Source organism: Phyllostomus discolor, chromosome 7, assembly GCF_004126475.2.
Source record: "Phyllostomus discolor isolate MPI-MPIP mPhyDis1 chromosome 7, mPhyDis1.pri.v3, whole genome shotgun sequence".
Classification (NCBI taxonomy): domain Eukaryota; kingdom Metazoa; phylum Chordata; class Mammalia; order Chiroptera; family Phyllostomidae; genus Phyllostomus; species Phyllostomus discolor.
In genome coordinates, this window is record NC_040909.2 from 111,500,751 (window position 1) to 111,517,702 (window position 16,952).

The window sequence follows — 16,952 nt, forward strand, 5'->3', positions numbered from 1 at the left end:
TGAACATATGATTATAGTTCTCATGGTATATATCTAGAATAGAATTGTTGGGTCATATTATAACTGTATGTTTGTTTTTTCAAGGAATGCCAAAATATATTTCAAAGTATTGTACCATATTATGTTCCTACCAGCTATGTATGAGGTTTGAATTATTTAACATCCTTGTCACCACTCGCTGCTGGTCTTTTGAATCATAGCTGTCTTAATTGGTATAAAGTGATGTTAAGATACTATTTTTATGAGGAATTGTAATAACAATTTTTAAATCTTGCTTTTTAGGTGCTGTACTTCTTTGTAGTGTAGAAGGACTAGCAGTTAATGTTGATCCAGTCCTATACACCTGGCTCATTTATCAGCCTCAAAAACGTACCAGTAGGCATATGCAGCAGGTGAGAAATTTTTATAATCTGTAAATGAATACATCTTTTTCTCTGTCATTGATGAGAGTTATATATTTCTTCTATTGATATTATTTGTGGATGTACCAGAATTGCGCTGTTGTCCCATTCTTCCCCTTTCAGGTGTTTCTATTCCTTAGTTTCTCTACAAAAAATTACAGCTCAAAATGGAGTTTCATTGACAACTAAATGTGTTTTCTGTATAATTGCTTGTAAAGCATATACATTATAGAAGCTAGTTTAGGTAGTCCTGTATTTTCCTCGTAGTGCCTACATGTTTGTTCTCAGAGTGTCAGATACATAAGAAATTTTTAGTAGCTGTTAGCTTTCACTTTTGTTATCTCTACATTTCTTCGTCTTTAGGTTTATTCAACAAACATTCATTGAGTACCTAACCCTGATATTAGGATGGTTAGTGCATAAGAATTGAGATGTATGTTTGTTTAAAGTTATAAGTTAAAAAGTAAATAGCTAATGCAGTTTCTAGAATACTTACATGTAATTTTCTGTGTCATGTTAGTTAAATGTAATTCTGACCAATGGGTTTTATTATTCCCATTTTAAAGACAAAGAAACTGATGTTTATTTAGATTTTTTTCACTTATTGTCACAAATCTAGCAGATGGCAGAACTTAGGGTTTAAGGCCACATTTATGCTATATTGAATTGCATTTTCCCATTGTTTTAATTGTAGTTGCGTAATATTCTACTTGAAATATCTGTTTTCTGAAGTAACTTATTGCTAGTTGATAGGAGAAAATGACAATTTTATAATTGCCTAAGAATATAAAAAAGTAACTAAAAAGTAAATTCATATGTCAAGGAACATCTTTTAAATATTTTTCTTCACTTTGTTTTAGTTTCATTTGAAACTTCTGCCATCTCTCTCCCATGCTATTCTTCTTTTTATTAAATAGTTACGGAGTATGAGGCCATGTGCTGGGTACCGAGGCTACAGAAATAAAAGTCATGTTTGAGAATATCAGTGCCTCTAGAGCTGTTTAGTTTATTTGAAAATATTAAGGAATATAGTTAGGCCATTCTCAGTAAGTGCTACATTAGATGTATATATAGGATTATGTGAAAACAAAAAAGAGGAATAGTTCTCACAAGCAGCTGAGGGTTTTAAAAGGAGAATGGAGTGGTAAAGGTGGACACCGTTGTATTGTTCCTGATCTTAAGGGAAATGTTATTTATTTTTGCCCATTGAGTATGATGTTGGCAGTGGATTTATTATATATGGCCTTTCTTATGTTGAAATATGCTCACTCTATTTCTACTTTGCTGAGTGTTTTTATCATAAATGGGTGCTGGATATTTATTGAATGCTTTTCTACATCTATTGATATGATCATGTGATTTTTGTCTTTCATTTTGTTTATGTGATGTATTATATCTGTTGATTTGTGAATATTGGACCATCCTTGTATCTCTGGAATAAATCCTGCTTGATCATGGTGTATGATCTTTTCATTGTATTGCTGGATCTGCTTTGCTAATATTTTGTTGAGGATTTTAGCATTATATTCATCAGAGGTACTGGGCTGTAACTTTCTTTGTTATATGTTTACCTGGTTATGGGGCTAGGATAACACTGGCCCCCTAAAAAGAGTAAGGGAGTCTTTCTTCTTCTTGAATTTTTTGGAATAGTTTGAGAAGGATAGGTATTAGTTCTTCTTTGTATGTTTGGTAAAATTTGCCTGTGAACCATCTGGTCCAGGGCTTTTGTGTGCTGGGAGTTTTTTGATTCCTGCTTCAATTTTACTAGTTGTTATTGGTTTGTTCAGGTTTTCTTCTTCCTGATTCAGTTTTGGAAGATTTTATGTTTCTGGAAGTTTATCCATTCTAACATAGTACCGGAAGTCCTAACCACAGTGATCAGACGGAAGAAGAAATAAAAGGCATCCAAATTGGAAAGGAGGAAGTAAAACCATCATTCTCAGACAACATGATAGTGTACATAGGAAAACCTTTAGGCTTCACCAAAAAAACTGCTCTACCTAATAAGTGAATTTGGCAGAGTAGTGGGATACAAAGTCAATATTCAGAAATTAGTGGCATTTTTGTACAAGAGCAATGAGCTATTAGAAAGAGAAACTAAGAAAAAAATCCCATTTACTACAGCAACAACAAAAGAGTACCTAGGAATAAATTTAACCAAGGAGATAAAAGACTGGTACTCAGAAAACTATAGAACACTAAAGAGAGAAATTGAGGAAGATAAAAATAAATGGGAGAACTGGACTGGTACAAACAAAAAAATGAAACTAGACCACCAACTTATACCATATACCTGAATAAACTCAAAATGGATGAAAGACTTGAATGTAAGTCGTGATACCATAAAAGTGCTAGTGGAAAACATAGGCAGTAAAATTTCAGATATCCCACATAGCAATATTTTTGCTGATATATCTCTTTGAGCAAGGGAAATAAAGGAAAAAGCAAACAAGGGGGTCCACATCAAGTTAAAAACCTTCTGCATGGCTAAAGAAAGCATCGTCAAAATGAAAAAAGGTAACTGATTGTATGGGAGAACATATTTGCCAATGATACCTGGGACAAAGGTTTAATCTCCAAAATATACAAAGAACTCATACAACTCCACACCAGGAAGACAAAACAGCCCAGTTAAAAAATGGGCAGAGGACCGGAATAGGCACATCTCTAAGGAGGACATACAGAGGGCCCATAGACATATGAAAAGATGTTCAACATCACTAGCCATTAGAGAGATGCAAATTAAAGTCACAATGAGATATACCACCTCACATCTGCCTATCATTATTAATCAATGAACAAGTGCTGGCAAGGATGTGGAGAAAGGGGAACCCTAGTGCACTCTTGGTGGGAGTGCAGACTCTTGCAGCTGCTGTGGAAAGTAGTATTGAGTTTCCTCAAAAAAATTAAAAATGGAACTGCCTTTTGACCCAGCAATTCCACTACTGGGAATATACCCTAACCTAAGAATCCCAAAACACCAGTTCAAAAGAATTTATGTGCCTTTAGGTTCATAGCAGCATTATTTACAATAGCCAAGATTTGGAAACAGCCTAAGTGCCCATCAGTAGATGAATGGATCAAAAATGGTGGTACATTTACACAATGGAATCCTACACAGTAGGAAAAAAGAAGGAATTCCTGCCTTTTTTGACAACATGAATGGAACTGGAAACTATTATGCTAAGTGAAATAAGTCACTCGGTGAAAGACATATATCATATGTATGATCTCACTTATAATAGGAACCTAATGAACAAAATAAAGTAATAAGCATAATAGAACCAGAGACATGGAGTCATGGAATAAACCGACAGCTGTAAGAGAGGACAGGGGAGCAGGGGACTGATTGAAGGAAGGTGAAGGGATTAGTCAAAGAACATACACAATGGACCCGTGGACATGGATAATGGTGTGGGTCTTGACTATGGATTGACTATGGGCAGACTGGGTGGAGGAGGTGAAGGGGAAAGTGGGACAACTGCAATAGCATAAACAATAAAACATTAAACAGGAAAAAATTAAAATAAGAGGAGGAGAATTAACAATTCAGCTAAAGATCATAGGAGTGAGCCAGAAAGGGAAGGTTGTTTTAGGCTAAACCGTGTGAGCAGAGGCAAAAAAGATGTTGCGTTTCCAGACTAGAGCCAGGTGTTCTTATAGAAACTGGTAGAAACTGGAAACCAATTAATAAAATACTTTATTTGTATTGCTGAGGTTTTAAAACTGTCCTGAAGGATTAAAAGGAAGTATAAGAAACTGAAGTAAATAGATTTGGATTTTTAAAAGTTTATTATGATACAATGGGTAATAGAGAAATAAGACTAATGGCAGAGACCATTTGAAAAAAAGTTTAGTTGTAAATTATTTTTATTCTTATAGAGATATAGCTGACATATAACATACCAGTTTCAGCTGTATAATATAATGATTTGATATTGTTGCATATGTTGTGAAATCATCACAATAATTTAGTTAATATCCATCACCAATATAGTTACAAATCTTTTTGCTCTTAATAAGAACTATTAAGATTTACTCTCTTAGCAACTTTCAAATATACAATACAGTACTGTTAACTAACTGTACATTACATTGTACATCACATCTTATGACCTACTCATTTTATAACTAGAAGTTTATACCTTTTGATTTCATCTACCCCTGTTGCCCTCACCAGTCTCCCCCCACACACCAAACTCTGGCAACCACTCATCTGTTCTCTATATATATGAGTGGGGTTTTTGGGGGGGAGGGGAATGTGTCTTGTTTTATTTAAATTCCACATACTACTTGTCTGACTTATTTTATTTAGGATAAAGCCTCAAGGTCCATCCATGTTGTTGCAAATGGCAGGATTTCCTTCTTTTATGGCTGAATGATATTCTATTGTATTATAAATTCTTCACTGGTTATTTTATAAATGATACAATTATTACCAGTAAAATATAGCTGTCCCTGAAGGTCAGCTCTAGCAGCTTAAGTAAATTAGACTTTTATTTGATTGATACCAAGCACCTTCAAAGATCTGACTTTTAATTTTATTTTATAACTTTTTAAATTAAAAGTAAATACATATTTTTCTAAATTCAAAAATAAAAGTTTTATTCCTGTTCTGCTTGTTTGCTTAGTTTGTTTTTCAGATTCAGTTGATGATAGTTGTACATTTGTTGTGCATTTTAATGTTCATAGTTTTAATTTTCTTTTTCTCACATAATTCCCTTTTACATAATGGAGGTACCAGGTGGAGGGGGGAAAATTGGGACAAGTGTAATAGCAAAATCAATAAAATATATTAAATAAATAAGTTTTATTTATGCTCTGGCTGGTGTGGCTTAGTGGATTGAGTGCCAGTCAGCGAACCAAAGGGTTACCGGTTCAATTCCTGGTCAGGGCACATGCTGGGGTTGTGGGTGAGGTCCCTGGTAGAAGGTGTATGAGAGGCAACCATACATTGCTGTTTCTTTCCTTCTCTTTCTCCTTCTCTCTAAAAATAAGTAAAATCTTTTTTTAAAAAATGGTAGTTTTATTTAAAAGATAAACTAACAAATACCCATATCTTATTAATCTAGAATTATAAATATTGGGGTAAATATCTTCATAGCTAAATCTTTGCATTTTTTTAAAGATTTTATTTTTATTTATTTTTAGAGAGGGAGGGGAGGGAGACAGAGAGAGAGAGAGAGAAACATCAATGTGCGGTTGCTGGGGGTCATGGCCTGCAACCCAGGCATGTACCCTGACTGGGAATCGAACCTGCTACACTTTGGTTTGCAGCCCATGCTCAATCCACTGAGCTACGCCAGCCAGGGCTCTGCATTTTTCCTTAACTATCCACTTAGAATATATTTTTTGAAGTGTAATTAGTAGTTCCTGGCATGCATTTTAATATATTTAAGGCCCTTGTTATACTGGCAATTTGTTTCTAGAAGTTTATATAGTTTATATACATTTTCATCAGCATTTTATATTATTACTATTTTACTATAGTTGAACATATCTCAAAAATATACTTTTTAAAATGCCTTAAATCTACTATTTTAGCTTTAGATTTTTTTTAAATGGATAAATCAGAGAATAGTACAGTTGAATCCTGTGGCCTTATCACCCAGCTTCGATATTTACTAACTCATGAATAATCACCTTTACTTAAAAATCTATAAGATGAAAAATATCAATATTCAGTAGAGTTGAAAATTCAGAAAATGGAGGACCTCATGTACCACTGGTATGAGTAAAAATTGATAAATTTGATATCTAATAAAATTAAAAATGAATATACCCTATGATGCCAAAATCCCACTTTTTGATACAGCTGTGCTCTTACAGTCTCATCCATGTGAGCTGAGGGAGCCCTGTATAAGTCTGTTGTTGCAGCATGCATTGCAGTGATATAAATCGAAGCCCACCTAAATGACAGCCTCTCTGAAGTGGACGATTAAAGTGTAGCATATTCACACAATATAATACTTCATTGTTTAAAATTATGCAATAGGTCTTAATATGGATATCTCAAAATTCTATTTAATTCAGAAAATCAGTTTCCCAAGGACATATGGAATATGGCAGTATCTATGTCTGTTTTTCCAAAACCACCCTTTTAATAAGTAATTAATTTGAAGGATTGTACCAATATCATAATATTGGTTGACTCTGGGAGAAATGGGCAATTGGTTTTTAGTTGGGATTTTAGCTTTATGAGTAATAGTGTATCTCCTTTTTAAAAAAATAAGCAAATATGATGAAATATTAATAACCAGTAATTATTGGTTATATTGGGAATATGAATATTGTTTTATTCTTCATAATTTCTGGTGTTTTTATAGTATTAAATTAATAATAAAGAAGGGAAATTTTATAAAAAGAGTGACTAAAGCTTTAGTTAGTTTGGGATCATGGGATATTGTTGGGGCAAGAATAGGACAAATGTGGAGCTAGGGTACAGCTGGAATTTAGAGGAATATTTACTACCAGAAAGTAGAAGAATGTAAGCAGGACAATGGTAGGTTACTAAAAATAAATACTGCCTATTTTGATATATTTGACTGGGGAGCCATATTTCCAGAAAAGTGGAGGGAATCGTCCATCTTGCTTTGTTCTTTATCCAGTGTCTCTTCATGCCTGACACATGGCACCTATGTTAGCAATGATTCAACAAACATTTATGGAAGGTCTGTTGAATACCATGTCAGATGTTTGGAATATAGCTGTGTAGAAGTCATATAAGAGCCTTGCACTCTTGTTAGAAAGGGTTTTTGTTTGGTCTTTTACTGTATTTTTACCTACGTGAACCCAGAGTTTCAGCCAATGAAAGAAAGATTTGTTTTGTTCATTTGTTGTTGGGTATTGCCAATACCATGGCTTTCATTAATCTCATCTTTCACCTTTTATGCTTGAATTCAGTATCACACTATATATCACATAATTTTTCTCTAATTATTATATATTGATTTTGATCTCAAATTTGGTTGTAAGAGTGTTTGTACTCCAGGTTTATAAATAATGGCCACGAAAGTCAAGGGGTTATGGAATTAATAAATGTCAGCATAAAGGGGTTTTCCAGTAGGCTTCTGTACCCCCTTACTTTATTAATGAAGTCTAAATGAATCAAACTTACATTGTGCTGAGACTTTCTCATCTAGGTCTTACATACTATTTCCATTTCCTACTTAGATTTGTATAAATATCACCATGTTGACTAAATGCTTAATATGAAAGCAGGTACTGTACATTGTGATGTTTTCCACAATGTATTTTATGTTTTTATATTCTCATTATTAGCTTTGTTGTGCTTTTACTCAGACTAAGTAACAACTTGTAAAATAGTTTGCTTTTTTCCCTCTAGCTCATAACTTTGTTGAGCTTTTTTCCCTCTAGCTCATAACTTTGTTGATTATAACATCATTATCTAATGTACCTGTGTTGTCATTGAAATACTTATACATAATCTAAGTAATACTCAGTATTGTGAGTTGGGTGAGACTTAAGGTTGGGTCTGCAGAAGTGTGGTCGTTGTGGTGTTGGGGGTAACCTCAGACCTCACTGCAGCCTGACTAACCCACCCGTTCAGATTCACCTCTCGATGCAGCTGCCCTGCAGCTATCATCTCTTATTTCCTGAGCTGCGGTTTCCTTCTCAGTCTGTGGCTAAAACCCAGCATTTGATGATTGTTTTCCACCCCGTTCAACATTGATCTTTGATCCTGCAACAAACTTAAAAATACCTATGTATTTTTTTTTTTTTTGCCAAAAATCTGACAAGATTGTATTGGGCGTCATCAGTGGTAACATCAGACTTTATTTCAGTGAATAAAGATGAAACAGCTGCTTTATTGTTCAGCTCAGCACTCATGCATTCAATATAGGATCATAATATTTTCCAGCTTTCTCTAACTGTAGATATTTTTCTATGCTTTCTAAATATGCTGTAGATATCACTTTGTCAGACAAAATAGACTTTCAGCAATTCTCAAAAAATATCAGACTGCCTATATTAATATATGCATAATCACTTTATGGAAGTGTGCCTCTTAAAATATCATTTTATAAGAATAACTTAATTTTCTAACATTAATTTTATTTTTTTGATTTCTTTTTGTTTTTATTTATACTTACTGAATTTATTGAGTTGACCTAACAATTTTCAAAGTTAATTTTAGTTTTGATTTGCTCTTAGTATGTTAGCTTTATACTTCATTCTAAAATTTATGATTATTTTCAAGTTCTCTTGGTTTTCACACAGAATTGTAATTTACAATTTAAAGTGTTTTTCTGTTTGAGTGTGTGCATGTGTATATTTGAGTGAGTGAGAGAGAGATTGATTGCTGTTGGATTGACTAAATGATGTAATAAATGAATGAATAAAGTAGAAACAGAGGCATACATACGTGGAACAGGCTGATAGCTGACAGAGGGGAGGATGGAGGAGGGTTTTGGATGGAAGAAAGTGAAGGAATTTGCTAAAGAGCATATATGCATTACCCATGGACATGGACAACAGTGTGGTGATGGCCAGAGGGAAAGGGGAGCGATGGTGGGGAACAGGGGCTGGTGGGCAAAAAGGGGGAAATGGAGCTATCTATAGTAGTGGGAACAATAAAAATAAACTTAAAATAATAATAATAGTAATAAAACCCCAACTTGTAAAGGCCTTTCCTCAATGATACTGTGTTAACACTTCACTCCTTATGAATTAGTAAATAATGCAGTTTTCATTTGACTTCCTCCAGCAGCCTGTGATAGCTGTCCCTCTTGTTATGCCAATTAGCAGAAGGAAAGAAGATGAGACATCTGTTGGAAGTGCGCCCTTGGCAAAGCAACAGTCTTATCAGGCCTCTGAATATGCCAGCAGCCCTATAAAAACAAAAACAGTAACAGGTATGTGTCAAGAACTCAAAAGGTTCTGTGCTTTTACCCAACCTCCATAGTAACAAATTATCAAATTATCTGGGCCACAGTTCTGTGAATGCTGACCAAAGACATGAGACTCCTAAAACGGAGACAAAGGACTTTGTCATTAACAGCATTAGCAGTAACCAAAGTGTTGTCATTTTTTCAAGTCTCTGCCTAAGCCTGATTTCCACAGGATATTACAAAGTGGGGCCAAGTAATACCTATAAGCAGTGGTTTACATTACAGGAGAGGAACCCTCAATTGAGGGAATCCAATGGGTAGAAAGCCCACCTCCTCTCTAGAAGGAGGCATTATATGTACCTTGGAAGACTGTAAGTAAACTTGCTCATTGTTCAGAAGGAGGATAATATTTCTGTCCTCTGAGGCTGAGTATGTTGTATAGATATCTTGGAAAACACAAGTAGGAAAAAAGGCACTCACTGCCTCTACTTTTAAGACATGCAAAAACACAAGACATCCCCATAGAATTGATTTCCAGTAGTATGTTCCTTCTTAAAGTGAATTCTTACAAATGACGGTACATTTCACTCTTCTTTCCTCCCCCTTCTCTCTCTTTCTCTGCTAGACCGTCCATGCAAATAGTCTTCCATAAAGCATTTTAAAATTTCGTTTAATGTGTAATGAAAAAGAGCACTATGTGATTTCATTTTAGTTGACATTTTTCTTCTTAATTTTTAATGTTCCGATGATGGGCCACCTATTTGGAGGTGATTTTGTATTTTTCCTTAGATATTCAGCCTTGTTTTATATAACTCATGTTACCAATTGTATTGAAAAAAGTTTTGTATTTTCAGTAAATCAAAACCCACTAACTGAACATCCATAAGAGGCAAGGCTCTGTAGTAAGTGATATTGAGGATAGAAATATTAATGAGACATGATGCTTGGCCTTAATGAAATTAAAATATGATTGTACACATAAGGACATTCAAACTAACATTTGTGGTTTAGAGGAAAATTTAGTATTATTTTCTTCACATTTAACAACAACAACTATGCTAATACACATATTTATAGAGTTTTATATGTAACTATTGTTCTGTGCTCTATTGCCTTCCTAAAACAGCATGCTGTGTTTATTTTATAGAATTATTAGATATTTTACCTGTCAGTACACACAGGCTTTTACTCTGTTGAGATTTCTACTGTCAGTTGATAAAAATACCTATGCTTACTTTTTGTTGTATAGGAAGATTATCTGTAACTTGTATTTAGTTTTTAACATAAAATTAGATATTTTTTTCCTTTAGTTACCATGCTACATTTTAAACTTTGAATCTCCTTAACTGGTGATTTACATAAAGGCTTATAAATATCACCTCTGAATAAAATAAATGTCCACTAAGTATCCATTGATAAAAATAAGTGTAATCTTACATGCATATTAACCATATATTCTGACCTCCTGTTTTTATTATTTAGTCCTGTTCACACTTGACTGATTTAGAGTAATTGTTAAGGAGGGGTAAAGATGACAGAAAATGATTACCATTTACATGAAATTACATGACATAGAACTATATAAAAATATCTTAGATTTAAGAAAAATATGCATTTGCTATGCATGGAGAAGTTTTATATCTAAATTCACATCCCATATCAGTTATATATCAATTCACAAAAGATATCAGTTAATATCTGAGATTTATTTTGCTTTCTTATACTTTTTTATTTTTATAAGAAATTAATACTAATTTTATATTGAGAAAAATAGTAACACCCCAACATGTAGCTTTCTATCATTATTACTTTATAGAATATGCAGACATATGTAAACAACACATTGTTCTTTATTTCAAATTACAGTGTGAACTGTGGTACCTTGTATTTGAATTGTGGTATATTTGCTTTTCCTGTCTTTAGCGTTCCCCTGTCTCTCGAACACTTAGGTTAGATACCCAATAGGTATTCTCTTTATGGGTGAGGATATCAGTACTTCACCAAATATAGATTCTTACACAGGCTAGCATGACAATGAACAGTTATCAAGCCAATGCGTGTGCTTGCCGTGTTTTGGCACTGGGGGCATTTACAAGAGGTGAAAAGCCCTGGGTATAACATTCTTCAAGGCTTATATATCTTCCCCCCTTGCATGCCCACCATTTTTACTTTTCTGGTAACCTTGGTGGTGGTGCTCTCTCTTTTCTTGAGAATGCTCTGTACCAACCGTTTGCTTTAATTAGGATTAAGTTTCAAAAATTTTTGTTTTTTAAAATCAGAGTATACAGTTCCTGTTTGGTTTTAGATTAAATATGTTTTGTAAATCCTTTGAATTTTTACTTGCTTCTAAATGTAATTATCATTGTTTTTATTTATTTACATTGCATCATGGACTGTAATGTTTTGGTAAGGTATTCATAGCCTTTTATACATCTTTTTCATTGTTTTTGTTTTACTTTTTGCATATTGGCCTTTTTAAGCATACAGTTCAGTAGTGCTAAGTATGTTCACATTGTCGTGGCATATACATTTTAATTTTTTAACTGAAATTTACAGTGGAGAAGTGTTAGTATCAATTTTTGCCTGAACTCTCATTAAACCTAAGCTCCCATTTTGGTCTTAAGTTCGTCCCCAACAATTTCGTAGTATTTTTGGCGCATGATGACCAAGGCCAGCTGATAATGCACTAGGCTTGATTTTGGCATTTTAATTATTCAATATGAAGCAGCCATCTTCCTCTTCCAGTGTCAGTTAACCGGTGTAAAGTGGCTGGCTGCAGCAGGAACATGTGATTCATGGCTGGAAATGTGCTGACAGCAGAACAGCACTATTGTAGTGCTACAGGCACGCAGGGCTGGCCACGCCAGGATAAAGTCGTGTTTCACATGAAGATAATATATTATTACAAAATTCTAAATAATCTTCTAGAGAATCTGTATACCCTTCAAAACATGGAAACCCTCAAAGATACGACATCTGTTTACCCTCTGTTTTGGAAACCTTATGAACATTAATTTGAGGCTCTTGACAAAGATGTCTGTAGCGGAGATGAAAAAGCAGGATACTGCATACATGATAACTTTAAAAAAATATTATCCATCATCATCAAGTTGAAAGCTGTTAAGTACACAGTTAAAACAATAGAAGACCTTTTAATTTGACTCCTCAAATACTGCTAAAATAATAACAATGTGATAATTAATGATGTAAATGTTAAGAGCTAATACCACAAATTAAAAGTATGAAACTTTAGTTTCTGACCATAATGGAGTAACAAAGACTAAATTTCCATTCCTGCTGTAAGTAACACACTGATCAGAATCTATGGGAGAATAAAGCTTGTGGACATGGGACAACTGGCAGTACAGGGCCGTGATCCCTCATAGGAGGGAGACAAATGCCGTAGGGCCTAGGGTTGCCTGGCTTTCTGACTGAAGGCACATTCCAGACCATAGAGCAGGGTGGGGTATATCAAACTGAGCTCAGCTGCCTTGCTGAAATGAAGTTTTGGGAAGCAGAGGGAAAGAATTATAAGGAGGCAGAGATAACTGGAAATTAGGGGACAAAATTCCAAAGAGAGAGAAAGCTATTGAGCAAAAGAGTTCCAGAAAGCAACAGTGGAGTTCTTCTTGAGTGTTTACTAAAGGGTAAGATATGTTGGGCAAGGATAACCAAGGAGCTGAGATCTGAATGATTCTCAGAGCTCACACAGGGATGGGAGTTATTCAGGTTCCCACTGTCCACAGTATACACTTCTTATTAATCATTCAAATCTTCATAGAGAACCCAGAGAGGCATGCCTTAGTAGTTAGTGTAGCTAAACTTTCCATAGCATAAAGGCTACCCTAAACCCACCTTTAACAAACTTAAAAAGGGAACTAAAACCATGAGTAAGTTAACTGCTGGCCAAATGAAGCCTAGTGCTGTTAAGAGGAATACAACAAGATACAGACATGTAACAACTTAAAAACCACAATTTCATCCATTCAGTACCATATGCAGATGATGCATTATAGAATTGTACACCTGAAACCTATAAAATTTCATTAACCAATGTCACTGCACTAAATTCAGTTTAAAAAAACTGATTAACAAAATAAAAAACCCAAAACAAAAAACTACTACTGATGCAAAGAAGTGGGAAACTTTGACCAGGAGAAAAAAATAACCAACAGAAATAAATTAAGAAATTACATAGATGATGGAATCGGCAAGTGTATTAAATACTTGTACATTAAAACAGGTATTAAAATTGTACTCAGGTATTTAAGAAAAGATGAATACATTTTAGAGAGAAATGGAAGATACAAAAAAGAACCAAGCCCAACTCTAGAGATGGAAAATCTGCAATGAGAAACTCCCTGGATAAAATTAGAGTAGGGGTAGACATTGCAGAAGAAGAAATCAATAAATTTGAAGACATAACAATAAAATAAAGGAAGAAAAATTTACAGAGTTTTAGTGAACTGTAGGACAATGATTAATTAGGATAGTCAGGGAAGTCTCACTGGAAGTTCATATTACCAGTTACTTGAAGCAGGTAAGGGAACAAGCTACGTGGATATCTGTGGAAAATCATTTGGGGAGGAATTATCTATCTATTGAAAGTTATGTGATATAACACTTTCACTTTATAATTAAGGAGATTGAGTCATAAAGAAGTCAAGAAACTTATCCATGGTTAAAAATACTTAGTGACACTTGCAGTGAAAGTTCCAGATTACAGTAGTCATTCTGTAATTATCAGTTGCCTTTTCTCATTCCTTAATAGCATAACCAGCTCTAAAAATAGAGTCTATGCAAATTCAGTCATCTACTATTTTTCTTCTAAGACCTGATATATGAGCAGCCAACTTCAGTTTGTCTTCTCCTCCTCCTCTACCCCATCCTTTTTTTTGTCGAGGAATTGTTCTAAATTTTAAGCCCAGTTCCATAGGACTAATATAGTGAAGAATTTTGTATTAGAGCTACCAACATGGGTATACTGGGAAATTCCTAACCATGTGATGAGCAGGAGTCTCTCTTGCTTGGGTATCACTTTGATGCTGCAGCTAAGTTTTTCAATAAGACTCAGAAGTGAAACACTATACTATTGGCATTTTTTGTTTCTTGTTATATCCTTAAATATATCTCAGAGTCATTGATGTTTCTAATAAAAAAAATTACTAGTATGTTTTAGATATTTAAATTTTTTGTCAGGCATATGGAAATTCTATCTAATTTAGTTCTCAAAGTATGAAAAATCCCGAAATTTTAAAAACCACTTTGTTTATATTGCAGATGATGAAGGTTTCAGACTACATTTTTCTTTGTTTTTTTTTTTAAAGAATCTTTCTTTTGATGATGAATTTGAGTGATTAGGTAGAATATTTCTAATTGCATTTTTTTCTGACCTCATTTCAAAATGTTGTATTTTTAAACTAAACAAAAGTTTACAATGTAGCTATAATATTTAAGAATGAGTTAAGTTTGGCTGAAAATATCAGAATATCCTCAGTAACAGTGGTTTAAACAAGATTGAATTTTATTTGTCTCTCATTTGAAAGCTTGGGTAGGTGCTCCAAGGTGTTAGAGGTTTCCAGCATCGGGTACTTCTGTATTCTACTAGGGGTGGCCTCAATCGCCAGACCTGCCTTGTTATTTACAATGGATGCTTCAGTGGTTTATCGTATCTGCATGTCAGTGAGCAAAAAAGAGTGAAGAAGGGGAACTCAATCTCCCTGTCTCTTTAAAAACTGTACAGAAGGGGTACACTCCACTTTGCTTGTATAGTGTTAGCCAGATGTGAGTGACATGATTACATTTAACTGCATAGACGTTTCAGGAATGTCGTTTGTGTTCTTTAAGGCTATATGCTTTGTCTTAACGTGTGGATTCTCAAAAAGAAAGGGAGAGTGGATATTAGAGGTGATTTGGTGGTCTCTGCCACAGTAACTTAAAATGGAATGTCACAAGCGGAGTTTTAGAAGAAAGTTTGAAAATAAATATTTTCCTATTAGTGGTGATATTAGAAGACAAAGCTGATAAAAGTGTTTTCATGTCTGAGTTGTAACCTAGACTGTAAACAATGAGAGGTATAGGTCTGGGAGTCAGTCATCAGCATATGAATCATAGCAAAAGCCACAGACCCTATGTGATCTTGCAGGGAAACCAAACACAGCAAGATGAAAAGAAAACCTGGTATAAATTCTGAGCAACTTGCTCATTAAAGGGTAAGGAGAAGAGCCAATGGAAGAAATTAGAAGCATCATTCGAAGAGGTAGACAACAAAAGTGTGATGTGAGTGTGTGTGTGTGTGTGTGTGTGTGTGTGTGAGACATAACTGAAGAGTGTCAAGATGATGATGGTAGGTAACTGCATGATTGTTGTAAAAGTCATAAGAACGGTGAGGCCTAAAAAATTCAAGTGACCAAAGTCATTTGGCCAGAGGAGCTTTAGTTGTTAGGGAATGAATGAGAATTGAGCTCAAAGAGACAGCCTATGTAATACCACTCTTTCAAGAAATCTGACTGTACAGACTCTTGGGAGTGTCTACAGCTAGATAGAGGTGAAGAGGAGAGAAGGAAAAATTGGAGATGCAGTAAAGTTGGTGGTAATTTATAGAACGAGATCACAGATGAAGAGGAATATAAATAGATGTAGGTTTTACAGTCAGGACAATTGCCTTTTCTTTCAGTCAGAGGTAAGATAAGAATATGTATCATTATATGTCAATTTAGTTACTTTTAACATTGCAAACAAATATATATGCAGGATAAGTATTGTTTTCCTTGCATTGTTTCAGAGAATGTAAGAGGTTAGGGAATGTATAATATTTGCCCCTGTTTCTCAGTGATAAGGAATATATTCTTTCTTAAAAAATAAAGGCATGACATTACAGTATACCTTTAATTTTAAAAAATATTTTATTGTTATTCTATTACAGTTGCCCCAATTTTCCCCCTTTGGCCTCTGCAGTTTTTTAAAAAATCTGTTTAATATGTTAGTTGAAATTTGAAATTTCTTCAAGTCTTTAAAAAATCGTCCTACCCACAGGAAGTAGTATACTTGGAGGGTGGTTTCAATTTGCTCCTGATGCACTGACCTGTCAATATTTTGGATATCTAAGTTTTAAGAATTATAAGTAAAATTGGGTCACAGCAACATAGTCATTCATCTAATAAAAGAGTTAAGCCATTCTTAATTTGATTATGCTTGCATGTTGAGTTAAGTATATTCTTAATGTGAAATTAGTATTAATATACAAGAAATTTATTTTTGTGAATTTTTTATATTAGAAGTTGCTGGCCTTAGTCATATAGTTTAACATAAAGTTTCATTCCTATGTAATTAGATATTTAATTTCATTGGAAAATATTAAACCATGAGAGCAGACACCAGTGCATAATATGCAACTGATTTTATTCTGCCAGGAATAAAAAGTGGTTTAAATAATATATTCTTCTTTGAAAAGAAAAAAGGTTTAAAATGAAAACAAGTATACCCAATGAAGTACATCTAAAATAAACAGCTTGCAAATATCATTTAGAAAGTAATCAGAGTAGTTAATGAAGATACAGAGTTATCGAATTGGTTTGTTTTCTTTTGCCCCGGCCAGGTGGATGAGGTGGTTGGAATGTCATCCCATGCACCAGAAGGTTGTGGGTTGGATTGCTGGTCAGGTTGCAGGTTTGATCCTGGTCAGGGAGTGTACAGGAGG

General features: G+C 34.2%; 1 protein-coding gene across 9 annotated transcripts in view; it reads left to right on the forward strand.

The window, feature by feature from the left end:
* The window catches only part of VPS13B (vacuolar protein sorting 13 homolog B), a 702,408-nt gene that overhangs the window by 259,596 nt on the left and 425,860 nt on the right, over positions 1-16,952 (forward strand). For 8 of the 9 annotated variants that reach the window (XR_004904391.1, XM_036031293.1, XM_028534101.2 and 5 more), the window contains 2 exons: positions 283-392; positions 9,130-9,277. Coding sequence is in view for 8 of the 9 variants with exons in the window: in XM_036031293.1 (XP_035887186.1) it covers positions 283-392; positions 9,130-9,277 (258 nt within the window). In the remaining variant the exon portion in view is untranslated. The remainder of the gene's footprint in view (positions 1-282; positions 393-9,129; positions 9,278-16,952) is intronic. The other variant, XM_036031291.1, reaches the window with a different exon arrangement.